The following is a 17,143-nucleotide window of genomic DNA, read 5'->3' as shown; positions in this document are numbered from 1 at the left end:
CGGGGCACGAACCCGTGTCCCCTGCATCGGCAGGCGGACTCCCAACCACTGCGCCACCAGGAAAGCCCCCTGCTCATGTTTGTAATCTCTGACTTCAGAAAGAGCCCAGTCACTTTAAAGGGCTTTTGCCTGATTAGATCAGACTCATCCGGGATATTCTCCCTCTCATAAGGCCAACTGTGCCATATAATATAACACAACCACAGGAGTAAATGCCATCCTATGTCCCTATGTACAGTCCCAGGGATTATGCACCATGTGTGCACGGGAGTGGGAGAAGGATCTTCGGGGACGTCTTAGAATTCTGCTGATTACGAGAGCCAAGGAGGACGTTTTTGGTGGAGAAGTTTGGAGGTCATTCCTGGCAATTTGAGAACAAATCATCCAGTAAAGTGAGAAGTTCCTTTGCCTTTTGGGAGGACATAGAGCAATCTCATGGATGGTTTGAACACTCACCCTAGAAACATCACACCATGTGTTCTCTATGTTTGCAGAGTTCATGGCCCCTTGAATCCATTCATCGTTTCTAGGTTGATAAACCCTGGGGCAGGGTGTGGGGAGGGTGCAAGTGGAGATGAGGGTTGAGCGGTGTGAGTTGGGTATTTGGAGCTGCAGAGCTTTCTACCTTCAAGCTGCTCTGTGTTGGTCATGGGAGGGAGTATTTACTGAATGAATGAATGTATGTGTGTGTGTGTGTGTGTGTCCAACTCTGTTCTCCATTGCAGGATAAAGCCAAAATGAAACTCCACCTACTTCTGGCTCTTCTACTTGGGACAGTTTCAGCTTTTCATCCGAGAAAGTCTCCTTGGCCTTCAGCCTTTCTTTCTCTACTTGACTCCTTACTATAGTTTATAGGGTCAGAGTCACACAGACACCTTCCTCTCTGGCCATCCCCTATTTCAGGATCTCTGCACAGAAAGGAGCGGGGACTCTAGAGCTGGAGTTGAAGGGATTCCTCAGGGCATCTGCATGTCTGCAGTCTTGGTTCTACTGTGACGTTCTCAATGTTGTCCTTTCTGCAAGATGCAAACGCTGATCAAATGATCCCTTCTTTTACTTTGAGCTCACCGAGTGTACAGTGCTAAGCGTTTTCTATGCATTATCTCCTTTAATCCTCATAGCATCCCCATGAGGTATGTGGTGTGGTATACCCATATCACAAACGAAGAACTAAAACTAGTAGATGATGGAACCAGAACAAAACCCACAACTGCCTGACTCTAAGTTCATGCCCTTAACAACCAGGACCTCATGTGGGAGGTTGGCTTCTCCTGGGGTGGGGTGGGCTCTGTTCCAGGTTCCTCTCTTTCCAGGACTCAGCTTGCAAATGCCTGGGGCCGGGAGGGAGCTGTCCGTGGTCCTGGGGAGGAACGGGGGAAGATGTGAAGGAGGGGCACTTGACCTTTCTTCTTGCCAGGAACTGAAATGTCCAACATTGAGAGCCCCTTGGGAGATGACACCCTGCCTCATGTTGGGGAGGTGCCAGAAAGTGGGGCAAAGGAGATCCCTGTGGAGGGATGCTGCTAGAGGAAGAGGAAGACAGGGGCTCTGGAAGTGAAGATGCCCCCAGGGAAGAGGGGGTTGTTGAGTCCATCTCAGCCTTGGATGAGGTAGACAGGGACCTTCAGTGTCCTAAGGATGAGGACACAGTAAAACTGGAGGGCATCCCTGGGTGCAAGACCTGCCGCTTCCTCCTGGTGAGGATCCCCTGAATTTTATTCATGCTCAGGTGAGTGGCCAGTGGCTGTGGCTGAGGCCCAGGGTGGCGATAGGGAGCTGGTGTCTCCAGCCTCTGTGTCGCTGGTCATCTTCCGCACTGAGGACCCTGGGGGTGTTAGCAGAGGCTGAGACCCGCAGAGGCGTTGGGGGTAAGAGGTGAGGGTCATGCAGAAACAGAAGTTACGTCTTAATCTCCAGCCTTCAAATCTCTGTGGGGCTGGGGGTGTGGAGGGTGAGTTTTGGAGACTTAGACACCCAGGACTAAGGTGATGTGAGTTCCTGGGGGACGGGCACACCGTTCTTCCTCTTTCATTCTGCCCTGCAGTTAACTTGCCAGAGGTGCTACCGGGGCAGACTCATCTCCATCCACAGCTTCAGCCTTAACTACCAGATCCAGTGCTTCGTCCGACAGATCAACCAGGGCCAAGTCTGGAGCGGATGCCAGGTCACCGGCTGGGTAAGAGGGGCCCCAGCTCTCAGTGGGGAGCATCTCCTGACCCCAGCCCATGTTCAACCTGCTGCAGATTTGTCTGTGCTTCTCCTCCACAATCCCCTGAAGAACTGGGGATAGATGGACACCTGGGTGAGACAACAAGGGGGCTGCCTAGGCATCGGGAACAGCCGAGCATTTAGAATCAGGATGTTTAGGTGCAAGTTCTGCTCAGTCTCTGACTGTCTATAGGACCTGGGCAAGACCGTGAGCCTCGTTCCTCATCTGTAGGATGGGGTTGGAACTCCTGCCCTACCTCTTGTTAGAGCCCAAAGGATGGGGGTGTCACTGGAATGCCTAGAATGTGATGGTGACAATCACTGTGGCTCTACATTTCAGTTGACCAGGACTGTGTCCATTGTGATCCAGCAGTCCTTTAAGGGCCAATGCCTGGAGGGCAGTGGGAGGGTCAGGCAGGGATAGTCCCAGCTCTGCCTACCTGCTTTCCCTTTGCCCGTGTCCCAGCCCACCTCTTTCCCTCTTGCCTCCCCTAGGGTCGCTGCACACACTTTTGCTGGCTCGACGGCACTCCCTGGAATTTTGCATACGGGGCTGCTGGCCAGCCCTGGGGCAGTGCTGGTAGATGTGTGACCCTGTGCACCCGAAGTGAGGTGGTGGGAGTGGCGATGAATAATGGCAAGGCCTGGGAGGGAGGAGGCTCCAGGAAGAGCCAGACCCTGCAAAGGAGAGGCCTCCTGGCTCTTCAGACTCATCTCCACTGAGGTGTGGGGTAGGGAGAGGGGAAGGCCCTACTGGGGCTGAGTCAGGGAGAACAAGAGGCTGAGACCCCTTCCTGTTGCATCTTCACAGGAGGCCATTGGCGTCGAGCTCCCTGTGGCGTGGGTCTCCCGTTCATCTGTTCCTACTGAGCTGGATCTTCCTGGGCAGCCTCCTCCCATCCCCTCCCCTCCAGCCCCCAGCAATAAAATTGTTTTCCTGAAACTGATTTCTTTTTCTTCCCACCATTGATCTACTCTGCTTAGCCCCACCCACGAGCTTTCTGCCAGTACAAGGACCACACCTCCCCACCCTACTGTCTTTCATGAAAAGGGACAGAAGCTATCACTCTCAAGGAGGATGGAGCATGGGGTGGGGTCTGTGTGGCCCTCTTGGAGACAGAGGAATGGGCTCAGGTGGATCTTTTCATAGGACACCCAATTACCGGGCTCGTGCATTGCAGGTGCTGCCAGGACACCACGCATCTCTCTCCAAACTTTCAAGGTGAACTCTCAATGTACTGTATTTGCATCTCCACATCTGAGGGCCTTTTCTTCCTCGCCCACAAACTGTGGCTGCCTTAATGTGCCAGGATATTAACATGTCCCTGGGAACAGCCCACAACTCTCAGGAGTGGGTGTATGAGTACCCCAGTCCTTTGCCCCCCTCAGGTGGAATAATTCTGGGGCAGGTATCGGGCACTGCTTCCCAGGGTTTCTCAGTGGGATTAACTTCCAGTTATCCACTGAGGTAGCTGGCTTTATAACACACATTTTATTGGCTGTCTTCTCTTCCCCATATGAACTCTCCTCTTCCCTACTACTGTCCTCCCATAGAAACTACTTGCACTCAAATGCTTGCCTCAGGGTCTGTTTCCGGGGGATCTCAATATAAGACAAACTGCTATATGTCCAACTCTACGTAAGGTTTGGGAATACGACAAGACACAGCTCCCTGCCATTCGGAAACGTACAGATGTTTGTAATACAAGCACACCAGCATCTACTAATTGTTACCACTTACTGTGCACCCACAAAGTACCCCCTGCTGCGCCAGGCATCTTACAAAGATGACCTTGTTTGGTCAGTAATTATTATCCCATTGTACAGAACCAGGCTCAGAGAAGTTATGACCTGTTTTTTTACCCAAGGCTGAACATCTGAATGTGCCCCGTGCTGTGATTCAAGTATCTCCAGAGCATGTTCTTTCAACCATCAGGATTTCATGTCTGGAAGTGTTGGCTGCTTCCAGGACATGATCATATGGGGACAGAGCACAGAGGGGAGGCACGAGAGACTCATCTACCCTTGGGTTCATCTTGGGACATTGGACTCCAACCCAGCTGGAGATGAGGGGGTCCCAATCAGAGGTGAGGAAGGAAGGCACTCTGAACCCTCCTTTCAATGGGGAGGTGAGCAGAAAGTAAGACATCAATGCTCCGAAGCCCTTTTCCTCCAGGACTCCTCAAATTCTTAGAAGTACAGATGGCCCCAGGGATTCCATTCTATCTGGTGGTCCAGATAGAAGAGGCTACTTACTCAAGGTTGCACAGGAAGTTGAAAAAGATAGAAATCACACTGAGGTCCTTTGTAACTGCTGTTCTCTTGGTATCCGTGACAGTGGAATTCTGACACACTCTTACAAGTTCAGCCCTGTGCTGGGTGCCGTGGAGGATGCACTGGGAGAACTTTCCCTCCTTGCCCTCATGGACTTTGTATTCTGGTGTGGGGAGGCGTTGCTTCTCTTTATTCCAGTACTACTAATAAAGAGTAACAAAATCCCTCCTTTAATTGTTTATTGGTCTTTATTGGAGTATAGGTGCTTTACAACGGTGTGTGAGTTTCTGCTGTACAGCAAAGTGAGTCGGCCACACGTGTACACACATCCCCTCTTTTTTTTTTTTGCGGTACGCCGGCCTCTCACTGCTGTGGTCTCTCCCGTTGTGGAGCACAGGCTCCGGACGCGCAGGCTCCGCGGCCATGGCTCACGGGCCCAGCCGCTCCGCGGCATGTGGGATCTTCCCTGACCGGGGCACGAACCCGCGTCCCCTGCATCGGCAGGTGGACTCCCAACCACTGCGCCACCAGGGAAGCCCCATCCTCTCTTTTTTAAAACCCCTCATGTATTAAGCACTAAATAGGTGTCAGGGTCTGTATCAAGAGACTTTGTGCTAAGGTGGGACCTTGTTTTATTCCTCACAGATCTCTCCTGTTGGCGGTGGTCTGTGACAGAAGTGTGACTTCCAGTCCACAAAGGTCTCCTTTGGGGGATTAATGTCAAGAAGGGGGCATGGGGACTTCCCTGGTTGTCCAGTGGGTAAGACTCTGCGCTCCCAATGCAGGGGGCCCGAGTTCGATCCCTGGTCGGGGAACTAGATCCCACATGCGGGCCGCAACTAAGAGTCTGCACGTCACAACTAAGAAGCCCGCACGCCACAACTAAGACCTGGTGTGGCCAAAATAAATAAATAAATAATGAATTAATAAATAAATATTTAAAAAAAAAAAAGAAGGGGCATGAAGGAGGCATTTGGGCTCCTGGTAACATTCTGTATCTTGACCTGGCCTGGGTTACGTGGGTGCATTCCCTCCGTGACAACGCCTCAAGCAGTCCACGCTACAGTGCACATTACAGGATGCATGTTAAAGAGGCATATCCTCAAGAAAAGCTTTAAATGAAATAAGAGGACTGGCCTTATGTCCCCAGGTAAGGGCTTGTGTGGTATTTTTCCTGTCCAAAATGATGCTAAGTAGGCTCTGGGAAACTCAGCTCGTGTCTTTACAATGGTATCCCTAACGTTCCTTGCATCATCATGTAGGACACAGAGCAGGAGCTCAAGCAGCTCTCGGTGCCTCCTTGTTGATTAGGGTCACAGTTCAGTCTCAGTTTCCTAACAAGGGCTACCCCCAGCTCCACCTGCCAGGTACTGTTCTGAGGTCTTTACTGGAGCTGATCTCATTTGAGGTGGGTCCTGTCATTAGCGTCGGTTTATGGAGGGGAAAGCTGAGACCCAGAGGGGCTGACTCTGGAATGGTGATTCCATTCTATCAAGACATCACACTATGCTGTCCTCTGCATAACGTGGGGCTGGATGGAAATTTGAGACGAGAGGCGGAGTTTGAAACCCCTATGAATATAGATGCGAACAGTAAGCCAGAGAGCTGGCGTTTCATGGATGCTGAAAAGGTGGGCACCATGGGCTAGTCTGGGCGTAACGCATTTGGGTGAATCAAAGAAAGCAAGGATGTAGGAGTCAAACAGACTAGGGTCAGACATGCCACTTCTAACTAGTTGTGTGAGCTTGGGCAGGTTATTTCACCTCTCTGAGCTTGTGTGGTAGGTCTGCGCACTGGGATGGCAGTGTCTAACTGGCAGGATGCTTGTAAAGATTAAGTAAGTAGGATAATGGATGTGAAAGCCTTAATGAAGCATAGCGTTTGGAATATGGTGGACCTTCAAGAATGTCATTTCCGGACTTCCCTGGCGGCCCAGTGGTTAAGACTCCGTGCTTCCACTGCGAGGGGCGTGGGTTCAATCCCTGATTGGGGAACTAAAATCCTGTATGCTGCACGGCGCGGCCAAAAAAAAAAAAAAAAAGAGTTACTTCCAGTTTTACATCAGACATCACCGTGGTGACTGAGCAGGGCCCTGGGATGTCTTTGCCCCAGGTCAACCCCAGGGAGGGGCAGGCCAGAGAGAGGAAGTAGAGGGAATGCAGGTGTGGGGTGACTAAGGAGCCGAAAGGTCTTGGTTCAGGTCTGCCTCTGACTTGCTGTGTAATCTTGGGTAACTTATTTAAGCTGAGATGCCGTTTCCTAATGTGTAATGCAGGGACGTTTAAATGAAACAGCGCTTGTAAAGCTTATGGTGCTGGCTGACGGGAGTAGCCGACCTTCTAGGTCACCCCAACCACTGAGTGAAATGAGGCCCCTGGCCTGGACCCCAGGACTGGGGAGAATAAGGGGGAGGGGGGCTAGCTTTCCACCCCTCCCCAGCTGGGAAGTCTCCTGCTTGAACTCTGGAGACCAGGTTTTTGGGCCCTGGAATTAGTCAATCAACCCCCAAGTCAGGTAGATAAGCTGAGGGTTGCGTCCGTTGGGCCAGGGAGATAACGGCCGAGACCGTTACTCTGCATTCAGGGCCCAGAAGTGAGCTCTCAGATACTTCTCCATTTGTAGGTCCCCTGAGAGAGCAGAGGAGTGGAAGGAATCCAGGCCTTTTCACCCTCTGGGTGACCTGTCCCTGATGCCCTGAGCACTGGAGGGCTGGGCTGGAATCCAAGGAACAAATATGCTAGGATATCACAGAGTGGAGTCACCCACCCTGACAGGGCCACAAGTTCTTGGCAGTGATGTCTGGCAAAATCAAGGCTCAGCACTTGCTGGCCTGTCCTTGGATTGCAGTGAATATGGCTGGAACTTGATTGATTAATATTTTGACGTTTTGTTCATCATGGTAGCTTTACATAGATTCTGATTTTTAAGAAAGATGGCATTAAATATTTATTTATCTTGACCACTGAGTTCTTCAGTGTCCCCTTAAATTTTGCAACTGAGGCAAGCGCCTTCCCCTTAGTCCTGACCTTGGTCGTGACAGAGGGCTGGTGGGAGATGGGGAGTCGGGGTGGTGCGGGGAGGCTGGCCCACAGAGCATCTGAATGACTCTGCATGAAGGTTTCCATTCCAGCTGCTGCCTCCCCGCCAGAAAGATATGCCTCAAGGTTGGACAAAATAGCATGTTCTAGATCAGTGATCCTCAACAGGGGTACTTTTTCTTTCCAGAGGACATCTGAAAATGTGTGGAGGCATTTCTGAGTGACATGATCTGGGGAGGCACGGTTGACATCTAGTGGGTAGAGACCCAGAGATGCTGCTAAACTTTCTACAAGACACAGGACTGCCCCTCCCCCAACCTTCAACAAAGAATGATTTGACTCCAAATAGTAATAGTGCAAGGGTTGAGAAACTTGATCTAGAGCCACAGCATAAAGGAAGGAGCATAAGTTTTTCACATATTAAAGATAAGAAAGAGATGGAGAGGGAGAAGGAGAGGGAGAGAGAGGGAGAGAGTGAAGGAGGGAGGGTGAGAGAGAGAGAGAGAGAGAGATGGGGTGGGTAGAGCATGTTGGGAGCCCCAAAGGCTTAGAAGTCTCAGTTCCCCCACTTCCTGCATAACCTTGGCAAGTCACTTTCCCTCTCTGAATCTCATTTTTCACATCTGTGCAGTAGGGCTAATCATACATTCTCATGGGACTGAGGTTAGGAAGGTGAGGTTTCAAGGATGCAATGCACATAAAGTACTTGGTCTAGATAAGAGCTCAGAAGGGCTGAGGCTCCCCTTCATCTCCTACCTCCTCTCCTGTGGTCTCCCGCTCCCTGGGATTCTCCACTTCATTTGCTGGAATATTGACCGGAGGAAGGTGGCTCCTAGGGCTAGGGAGTATTGTTCAGACTGGGACCCTTTAGGGGTGCTGATAATCATGCCTGGACAGTCGTCATCTGGGGCTTTCTCGAGCATACTAGGGTGTTTGGGCACCTGCATATGGCAAGAGGCAGGTCCCTAAAGTCCCAGCAGAGAGCAGGGCCCAAGGGTGGGAGGACTGAGCAAACCTCTTATCAGCTCCACTGTCCCGCCCCCCAGCCCAAGCCTGGGGCAATCGTCCTGGCTTCTTCCCACTTCCCCAAAAGCCCAGTATAAGGGTGGCCTCTGGCACCCAGCAGCCAGAGGCACTGAGAGTGGGGGCTCCAGACTCTGAGGACGTAAGTGCCCGCTCGGCTGCCCGGGAAGGAGAGGTCCAGGGCGGGGGGAAGCAGGACCCTATATGGCAAATACCCTGGAGGCCTGTCCTTAGGACCATAATGGCCACTATCCTTCCCCTTTCACCCCCAGTGTGAGTGAAATTGGCCCTCAGTGTGAGCAGACCTGTTCCCACGGTGGCTAGCATCTGAGCTGAGTGCTGCCCCAGGGAACAGTGATGGAGCTCTCAGGAAAAAGGGTCTTTTGTACTTGAGCTGACAACCCCCTGTTCTTTTCTTGATTCTCCAGCTCAGGGTCTGTTCAGTGGGGGAGAAGGAAGCTCTCTAGTTTGCCCTGTAAGCCACCAGTTAAGCAAACACTGCATCTCCACTGTGTGCCAGGGGCCGTGCAGACACGTGAGAAGTCCCCAAGGACGGAAGGTGAAGCTGTGTCCCTGTCACAAGACTGAGGGGACATGAAATGCTCCCTGCTTCTGCCCCTTCTCCTGCTGGGGACAGTTTCTGCTCTTAATCTGGGTAAGTCCTCCCCTTCCCTCCTCATCCATTTTTCTCTTTTCTCTTCTTTCCTGCATCTGTTTTTGCTCTTGTGGGCCAGGGCCACAGCCTCCCCTCTTCAGTTGACCCAGCCCACCTCTAGTTAGATTTCTCCTGGACTCAGAACTGTGACCTGAACTTTCCGTCAGGGCTCCTTTGCAAGGAAAAACACCCACCTGTGAAGATGAGGGCTTCTCACAGGTGCTGCCTCCCACTCCCAAAATACCCCACATGTGGTGTCAGCCAGGTTCTCATGCCTTTGGGTGTGTGATGCAAGAATTCTGGCTTGCCCAACCCCCAAGGGGTCCTTCCAGTCTTGGTTCCAGATGGCGTCCCTAGGAAGGCTGAGTGGGGCCATCAGAGCTGTCCGTGGTCCTGGAAGAACAGAGAGCCCAGCCTGATGGCAGGTTACCTCTTCTTTCCAGAGAATGATGCCTCCCATCTGGGCAGCAGAGAGACACAGGCTGACCTGAGCCAGGATCTGGAAGGTTCGGGGGAACAGGAGGGAGAGCTGGCCCTGAATTATGGAGCACTTGAGTCAGAGGGAGAGGACGCTGTGGCTTCCAGCTATCAAGATGCGTTTGAGGATGAGGGGGCCGTGGAGTCAGACCCAGCTGCCCTAGACAAGGATTTGCAGTGCCCTAAGGAAGAGGACACAGTTCAGCTTCCAGGCAGCCCTGGGTGCAAGACCTGCCGCTTCCTGTTGGTGCGGACCCCGAGGGAGTTTTGGAAAGCTCAGGTAAATGGCAGGGAGGCTACTATGGGGGACCAGGTGGAGGAGACAAGAGTGGAGCCAACCTTCTGTTCCCTATCATTTGGACTAATGGCTCTCCAGGCCGAGTATGCATCAGAGTCTCCTAGAAGTCTCGTTAAAACACAGATTTCTGGGCCCCATCTCCTCAATTTCTGATTTAGCAAGTCTGGGGCTTAAGAGTTTGCATTTATAACAAATTCACAGGTGGTGATATTGTCGGTCGGGAGACCGCACTTTGAGAACAACTGGTTTAGATAAAAAGCTTTGATATAAGATATGCCTGTGCTAAATCCTGGCTTTGCTTGTCGCCAGCCATTTTATTTGGGCAAGTCACTTCACCTTTCAGGGCTCCTGTATCTTCATTTGTAAAATGGAGGTGTATGGTACCACCTCTTAGAGTTGTGGTGAGGATTTAAATAATACATGGAAAGTATTTAGAATAGTCCCTGGGTCATTGTAAACTCTCAGTGAATGGTGGCTGTAGTTATTCTGAGTATTATTATTCTTTTCTGCAAGAAGTTCCTGACACCAGATAAAGGAACAAGAGACGGGATTCAGGGGGGCAATAGATCCCTGATTTCTGACTTGGAAAGGGATGAGGGGGTCTCTCCTGGAGACTCAGGGACTTGAGAGAAAACAGTGAATTTTCTACCACACCTCTTCTCTCTGCAGAGTATATGCAGGAGGTGCTACCGAGGCAACCTCGTCTCCATCCACAACTACAGTTTCAACTATCGCATCCAGCGCGGGGTCAGTAGCATTAACCAAGGACAGGTCTGGATTGGAGGCTGCGTCAAGGGCTGGGTAAGCGAGGGGCCAACTCCCAGGTACACGAAGGTCTTTCTGATTGCCTCAAGGGACCACCTGCTGGCATCAAGACTCATCCAGCAGCTGAAGCTGGCTCATACCGGCTTAGGAGAACTAATGATTGAGTGCCTCTCTTCCTAACTCCATGTTCAGTGGCTTCATGCTTGTAGCTTGAAATCTGCCATGGTGGATGTATTTACACCAAGGAAATTGACAATTATTACAAATCAGGTTTCTTTCTTCCCTCTAGCCTCTCATCTTCCCCCAAAGCTGGTTGTTAAACGTTTACCAGCACACTCCTGGCGTCAGGAGATAGATTCTATATCTAGTTTGGTCCCTTACTAGCTGAATGACTGCCTCCAAATTTCAGTTTCCCCATCTCTAAAGTGGGGTCCTTCTCTCAGAGTGGCCTTGGGATTGTGGACAAATAAGGGCCATTATATTTGCTACTCAAGTGTGGTTCACGGACCAGCAGCATCAACATCACCCGGTAGCTCATTAGACATGCACGATCTTGGGCCCCGTCCCAGACCTCCTGAATCAGAATCTGCATTTTTCACTAGATCCCTAGGAGATCTGTGTGCACAGTGAAGTTTGAGAAGTGTGATAGCCGGAAGTGATGCTTGCTCTTCCATTGTCATTGCCTGCGAACCCTCAGGGATGGGTCTCAACGGTATCCTAGCCAGGTGGGCAGTGAGAGGAGATTATATATACAGTGTTCAGGAAGGGATACTCAGTGGGCTTTCTGGAGACCCAGAATCTGTCTGTCTCTCTGGACCTCCACCCTCTGACCCAGCCTCTCTCTTCTCTAGTTCAAGTGGTGCCAGAGGTTTTGCTGGACTGATGGCAGTAGCTGGAACTTTGGATACTGGGCCTTAGGGCAACCTGGGAATGGGAGAGGCCACTGTGTGGCCCTGTGCACCAAAGGTGAGGGGGCCCGGGCACCAGGACAAGGGGAAGGGGTGGCAAGGTGGACTCCCACACATGTCCCTTTGAGCTGCCTGAACACACCTCCCCAAACCCACACCCTCCCTCCAACTGGAGAACCAATGTCCCTGTCTGTGAGGAGGGCTGATAGGTAGGGATTCCTCAGAGCAAAACCAGGTGATGAGGCTCCCGGTACAGGGGCTAGATGGGGACTCTCCATCCTCCCAGGCAAAGCTAGGCTCAGGGCCTGGGGACTCCTTTCCTTCCTCTGATATGATGGCGACAAGGAGTGAATATGGGACAGATGGGGGGAACAGATGTGAATGTAAGGTGTGGATGACGGATGAGGTGAAGGTGCGGGAATTAAGGATGGCTGACTTTGCCAGCTTTGAACAGCACGGCTGCCAGATGTGAAGGAACTTATTACAGTGGCTGGACCATATGGGTTAGAGTAAGATGGCTGAGATTCACACCCCAGCTGTGCCACTCGCCAGCTGAGACACGGGCAAGTTATCACTCCCACTAAGCCTCAGTTTCCTCATCTGTGAAACGGGAGTGATGATAGCACCGACCTCTTGGAGAGTCATTGTGAGGATTAAACGATAGTCCATATAAAGCACTTAGCACATTGCCTCTGCAAGGGAAGAGATCAATGGCTAGTCCGGATGTGTGGGAAACCTGTGGCCATCGGATCATGACTATGGCAGGCAAAGATGACATATGAGGTGCCTGAGGAGGGGACGAGGGAGCACAGGCCACACTCAGGTGGGCAGCTGACATCACTGTGCTCTCTACCGCTAGGGGGTCGGTGGCGACGAGCTCGATGCAGAAGACGTCTGCCCTTCGTCTGCGCCTTCTAAGCCAGAGGCACGGAGATCCTCCCTTCACGCCCTCCTGGTGGCCTCTGTCCTACCCTTGGCACTTGTCCCCAGCCTCTCCGGATCATAAAGTCAGCCTTCCAACAGCATCTCCTGACTCTTGTTTCTTCATTGAGCACTTCAGAGGAGTTGGACTCTGGGTTGGAAAATCCTGGAAGCATTCACTCCGGTTTCGTGGGGAGTGGGGTGGGACTGAGGAAAGTAAAAGATGTTGGAGTAGGGCGCCGGATCGGGGCGGGGGTGCGGGGGGGTGCGGGGCGCCGGGGTGTGTCTGCAGCGCCACCTGGGGGCGGAGCGCGTACCGGGCGGCGGTCCTTTTCGTTCCGGCTCTGAGGATTCCCCCTCTACCCCCGCGCGCCCCACCTGCCCCAGGTCCAGGGAGGAAGAACTCCTTTGGTGGGGGTGGGGAACTGACCCTGTTGCTCTGTTTGGACTCAGTAAGGTGTGCGGGGCGGGGTGGGAGTGGCGGCTTTCCAAATGGAGGCTCTGTGGCCGATTCAAGAATTGGATGGACCATTGAGGTCCCACCTGGGGTAACCACGTAGGGGGGGAAGAGAAAGTAGTCTCTCGGGGCAGCCGGCTTCTCGAGACCTGTGTCTTTTTCACTTATGATAATGGCCCCTATTTTCCACTCTCCCAGCCACCTGTGTGTGAGTTCAGAGGCCCCAACTTCTTCTGAGATGGTTCCCCACCCCATTCCCAGGAGGGTGGCTGTCCTCCTCACTGTGCCCCGAATCCTTCATCACCTCCCCGGTCCCCAGCCTACCTCGTCTCCCTAGAGGGGCCGCATTCTCAGGAGGGAGCTGCCTCTCATCCCAGGGCCTTTTTAAAAAAAAATTATTTTTTTTTAACTTTTATTTTTGGCTGAGTTGGGTCTTCGTTGCTGCGTGAGGCCTTTCTCTGGTTGCAGCGAGCAGGGGCTACTCTTCATTGCGGTGCGTGGGCATCTCAGGCTCTAGGCGCGTGGGCTTCAGTAGTTGTGGCACAGGAGCTCTAGAACGCAGGCTCAGTAGTTGTGGCGCACGGGCTTAGTTGCCCTGCAGCATGTGGGATCTTCCCAGGCCAGGGCTCGAACCCGTGTGCCCTGCATTGGCCGGTGGGTTCTTAACCACTGCGCCAACAGGGAAGCCCCTCATCCCAGGGCCTTGGGGCCAAAGTCAGGGCATCTGTAGCTGTGTGGCTCCAATGCTGGCTCTACAGTCCCAGGTCTCCTCTGCTTCTCCCATTTTCTCAGATCCTGGGGACATTGAGAGAGAACACTGTTGCTGCTCTTAACTTTGTTCCAGGCTGGGCTCCAGGAAGGATCTGGGCTTGATGAGGCGAGAAACTCAGACTGGAAACTGGGTATTCAGAGGACAGAGAGCCCCGGGTTGTGAGAGAGAGAGAGGGATAGGAAGAGCGACTTCTTGGGGGTGTAGTTCTACATGGGGCACAGGGAGAATGTACAAGTATTTCTGGGGGCGCACACATACACGTGTGTATATGTATCTTGGTGTGTACAAGAGTCAGTCTTTGGATACCTGTGTATATATGAATCTATATTTGTAAATATGCATAAATCTGTGTGTGAGTCAGCATGTATTTATGTGTTGTGCGTACGTTTTATACATCTCTGTTTACGGATATGCCTGTATGTCTGTGTCCATCTTTGAGTGTGTGTATCTGTGTAGCTTTGTACCTTATACTCCTGAATCTGCATATGCATACATATGTGTGTACCGCTGTGTCTTTGGCCAGTATCTTTGGGAGTATGTGTACATGTCAGTGTGTCTGAGCATACCTGTGTACAGGTCTACCTTTGTGCGTGTATGTGTGTGTGTATCTGTACAGCTATCTGATGAAATGTGGAGTTTTTTTTTTAATAGATCTTTATTGGAGTTTACTTGCTTCACAGTACTGCGTTAGTTTCTGTTGTACAACAAAGTGAATCATCCATATGCGTACACATGTCCCCATATCCCCTTCCTCATGAGCCTCCCTCCCACCCGCCCTATCCCACCCCTCTAGGTCATCGTAAAGCACCAGGCTGATCTCCCTGTGCTATGCGGCTGCTTCCCACTAGCTATCTATTTTACATTCGGTAGTGTGTATATGTCGCTACTACTCTCACTTAGCCCCAGCTTCCCCCCCTCCCACCCCATGTCATCAAGTCCATTCTCTATGTCTACATCTTTTTTTTTTTTGATTCCATATATATGTGTTAGCATACGGTATTTGTTTTTCTCTTTCTGACTTACTTCACTCTGTATGACAGACTCTAGGTCCATCCACCTCACTACAAATAACTCAATTTCGTTTCTTTTCATGGCCGAGTAATATCCCATGGTATATATGTGCCACATCTTCTTTATCCATTCATGTGTCAATGGACACTTAGGTTGCTTCCATGTCCTGGCTATTGTAAATAGTGCTGCAATGAACATTGTGGTACATGAGTCTTTTTGAATTATGGTTTTCTCAGGGTATATGCCCAGTAGTGGGATTGCTGGATCATATGGTAGTTCTATTTTTAGTTTTTTAAGGAACCTCCATACTGTTTTCCATAGTGGTTGTAGCAATTTACATTCCCACCAGATGTGGAGTTTTTGGAACAGAAAATCCAGTTTTGCCAGATGTGCTTTGTTTCTAAAGATGCTGGAGTTGATGGAGCAGGACAGGATCGGAGAACCCCAGGGGAAGTGGCTGGTGATGAAGCAGCAGGGTTGAGCCCCTTGAACATGAGCAGGGCTCTGGCAACAGGAGAAGGGGCCTTGACATTGCTATGAACCTCACCAGTGCTGGGCCCTGGGAACTGCCTCTAGGTGAGGCCTGTCCTCAGTAGACTCTATCCATCTGCCTTGGATAGAGATTGGGTCAGGAAGCTCCTAATCACAGCATGTCAGCCTCCCCAAGGGCATGGAAGGGGAGCTGCCTTGAGGTCAGGTCCCTACCCAAGTCCTTGCACTGTGTACTGCAACAAGCTAATCTTGATGCTGTGCTTCTAAAAGAAGCAGAAGCAGTGGGGGGTGGGAAGGATGAGCTCTGCACAGGTAGCTCTGGGACTGGTATTTCTGGGAATTGCTGAATGGCAAGCCCCCTCTTATCAGCCTCCACTTATCTCCTTGGTGGGGAATGGGCTCTAGCTAATCCCAGTAACCAAATATACTGCCAGCCAAGGCCAGAGGTAGAGGGAGGGAGGAGAAAGGGGTGGGGTAGGGTGGTGCTCAGACCCTTCCAGACTGAAGCTTGCTTGAGGCAGGCCAGGGTAGAAAAGATGTCCTTCAAATATCCAGTGCTGTCTGTTAGTGGGCCTCAGCTTCAACCATTATATATTCTTTCCTTTGGCTGTTTAAGGCCTTTCAGACTTGAAGCCCTTGATTAAAAAGCAAATATTCTTAGGACAAGAAACCCCTGAGTGTGTTGTCTATTAATACCTCTGGAAGATTGATTGGTAACTTGCCGAGAACAAGGTTTTGTGAGGAGGAACACAGAAGGGAAAAATGTGTGTAACTGTTAGTGTGCATGGGCGGGGGGCTGTGGAGAAGAAAAGCTATTAAAAAGGAGATAATGAAGCAGAGAGTGCTGTGCTCACAGTTTTCTCTTCCTGGGGACCTAGGAAGACTATGTTCCCCAGTATTCCTTGCAGTAAACCTGGGCTCTGCAGCATGATACCGAGTCTGGCCAGTGCAATGTGGTTGGATGTGATATAAAGGCCAGACCTGGCCTTTATATGATCCCCTATGATCATCCATGATCCTCCAGTTCTCACTTTCCTTGCCACAGTGATCTGGGGGTCCATGTATCTCAGATGGCATAGCTGCCAGGTGGAAGGGGCTGGCTGACCTACGTTGTTGTATTAAATCCTGAGATTTCACAATTAACTTGTTACTGCACCAAAATCTGCTTTGGCCTAACACATGTAGAAAAGAAGGTGCCAACAGATTTCTTAGTTTTTCCCAGGCAGATATGACCCAGCAGTCAAGATCCCAGACTCTGGAGTCATAACGGTCTGGGTTCAAGTCCCAGCTCTACCACTTCAGTTTTAAAACCTTACTCAGCCTCAGTTTCTTCTATAAAATGAGGGTTGAATGAAACAATGCCTGTCACACATTTAACTCATTGCTTGGCGATGGTGAGTTATCACTAAACGTTAGCTTTGATGCTGAGCTGTTAGGAATGAGCGTGGGTTTCAGGTCAAATGTCCGTGCATTGCAAATTTCTTTTTCTATTTCTAGGATTAACGACAAACCGTGGCAAGCTTACCAGGGTTGGTGTGAGGGGTCACGTGATTGTGTTGGTGATTGTGCTGAGTACACGCGATGCAGCCGAGATGAGTTAGTTACTGGTATTACTGCTGAGATCAGCCCTAAGTCTTGCACAGGGAGCCATAACCTAGTTCAGCCGCGGGGAAGACAACATCGGGCTCACACGTACCGGAGCTCAGGCTGGGGATGGGCTGGCAGTCTCAGGACGGGCTGATGCGCCCGTAGGAGGACCACCCCAGTCTGGAGGAAAGGGTCCCTGCAGGACAGAGCTGCCTCTGTCTCCTCCTCAGAGAGCATCCCTGTGACCCCAGCCTCAG

General features: G+C 51.3%; 2 protein-coding genes across 2 annotated transcripts; both read left to right on the top strand.

The window, feature by feature from the left end:
* The first annotated feature begins 737 nt into the window (after positions 1–737).
* On the top strand, positions 738–3,140 carry PRG2 (proteoglycan 2, pro eosinophil major basic protein). The gene is given in 6 exon segments (XM_029206809.1): positions 738–795; positions 1,418–1,521; positions 1,524–1,697; positions 2,045–2,176; positions 2,704–2,815; positions 3,020–3,140. Coding segments are annotated over 6 exon segments (639 nt in total). The 3' UTR covers positions 3,079–3,140.
* Positions 3,141–9,115: 5,975 nt separating this feature from the next.
* Positions 9,116–12,665, top strand: PRG3 (proteoglycan 3, pro eosinophil major basic protein 2). Its single transcript, XM_029209050.1, has 5 exons — positions 9,116–9,198; positions 9,642–9,955; positions 10,643–10,774; positions 11,590–11,704; positions 12,506–12,665. The coding sequence occupies exons 1-5, from the start codon at positions 9,138–9,140 to the stop codon at positions 12,562–12,564; spliced, it is 681 nt and encodes a 226-aa protein (XP_029064883.1). The 5' UTR covers positions 9,116–9,137; the 3' UTR covers positions 12,565–12,665.
* The last annotated feature ends 4,478 nt before the right edge of the window (positions 12,666–17,143 follow it).

Source organism: Monodon monoceros, unplaced genomic scaffold (genome assembly GCF_005190385.1).
Source record: "Monodon monoceros isolate NGI ecotype Baffin Bay Population unplaced genomic scaffold, NGI_Narwhal_1 Super_Scaffold_7, whole genome shotgun sequence".
NCBI lineage: Eukaryota > Metazoa > Chordata > Mammalia > Artiodactyla > Monodontidae > Monodon > Monodon monoceros.
The sequence above is the reverse complement of the archived record's forward strand: the minus strand, read 5'-3'. Positions and strand labels throughout refer to the sequence as shown.

Coding starts and splice junctions, on each gene's coding strand:
- PRG3 (XM_029209050.1), top strand. CDS start 9,138: ATGAAATGCTCCCTGCTTCTGCCCCTTCTCCTGCTGGGGACAGTTTCT. Junction 9,199..9,641: donor AGTTTCTGCTCTTAATCTGG/GTAAGTCCTCCC, acceptor TCTTCTTTCCAG/AGAATGATGCCTCCCATCTG. Junction 9,956..10,642: donor GGGAGTTTTGGAAAGCTCAG/GTAAATGGCAGG, acceptor TTCTCTCTGCAG/AGTATATGCAGGAGGTGCTA.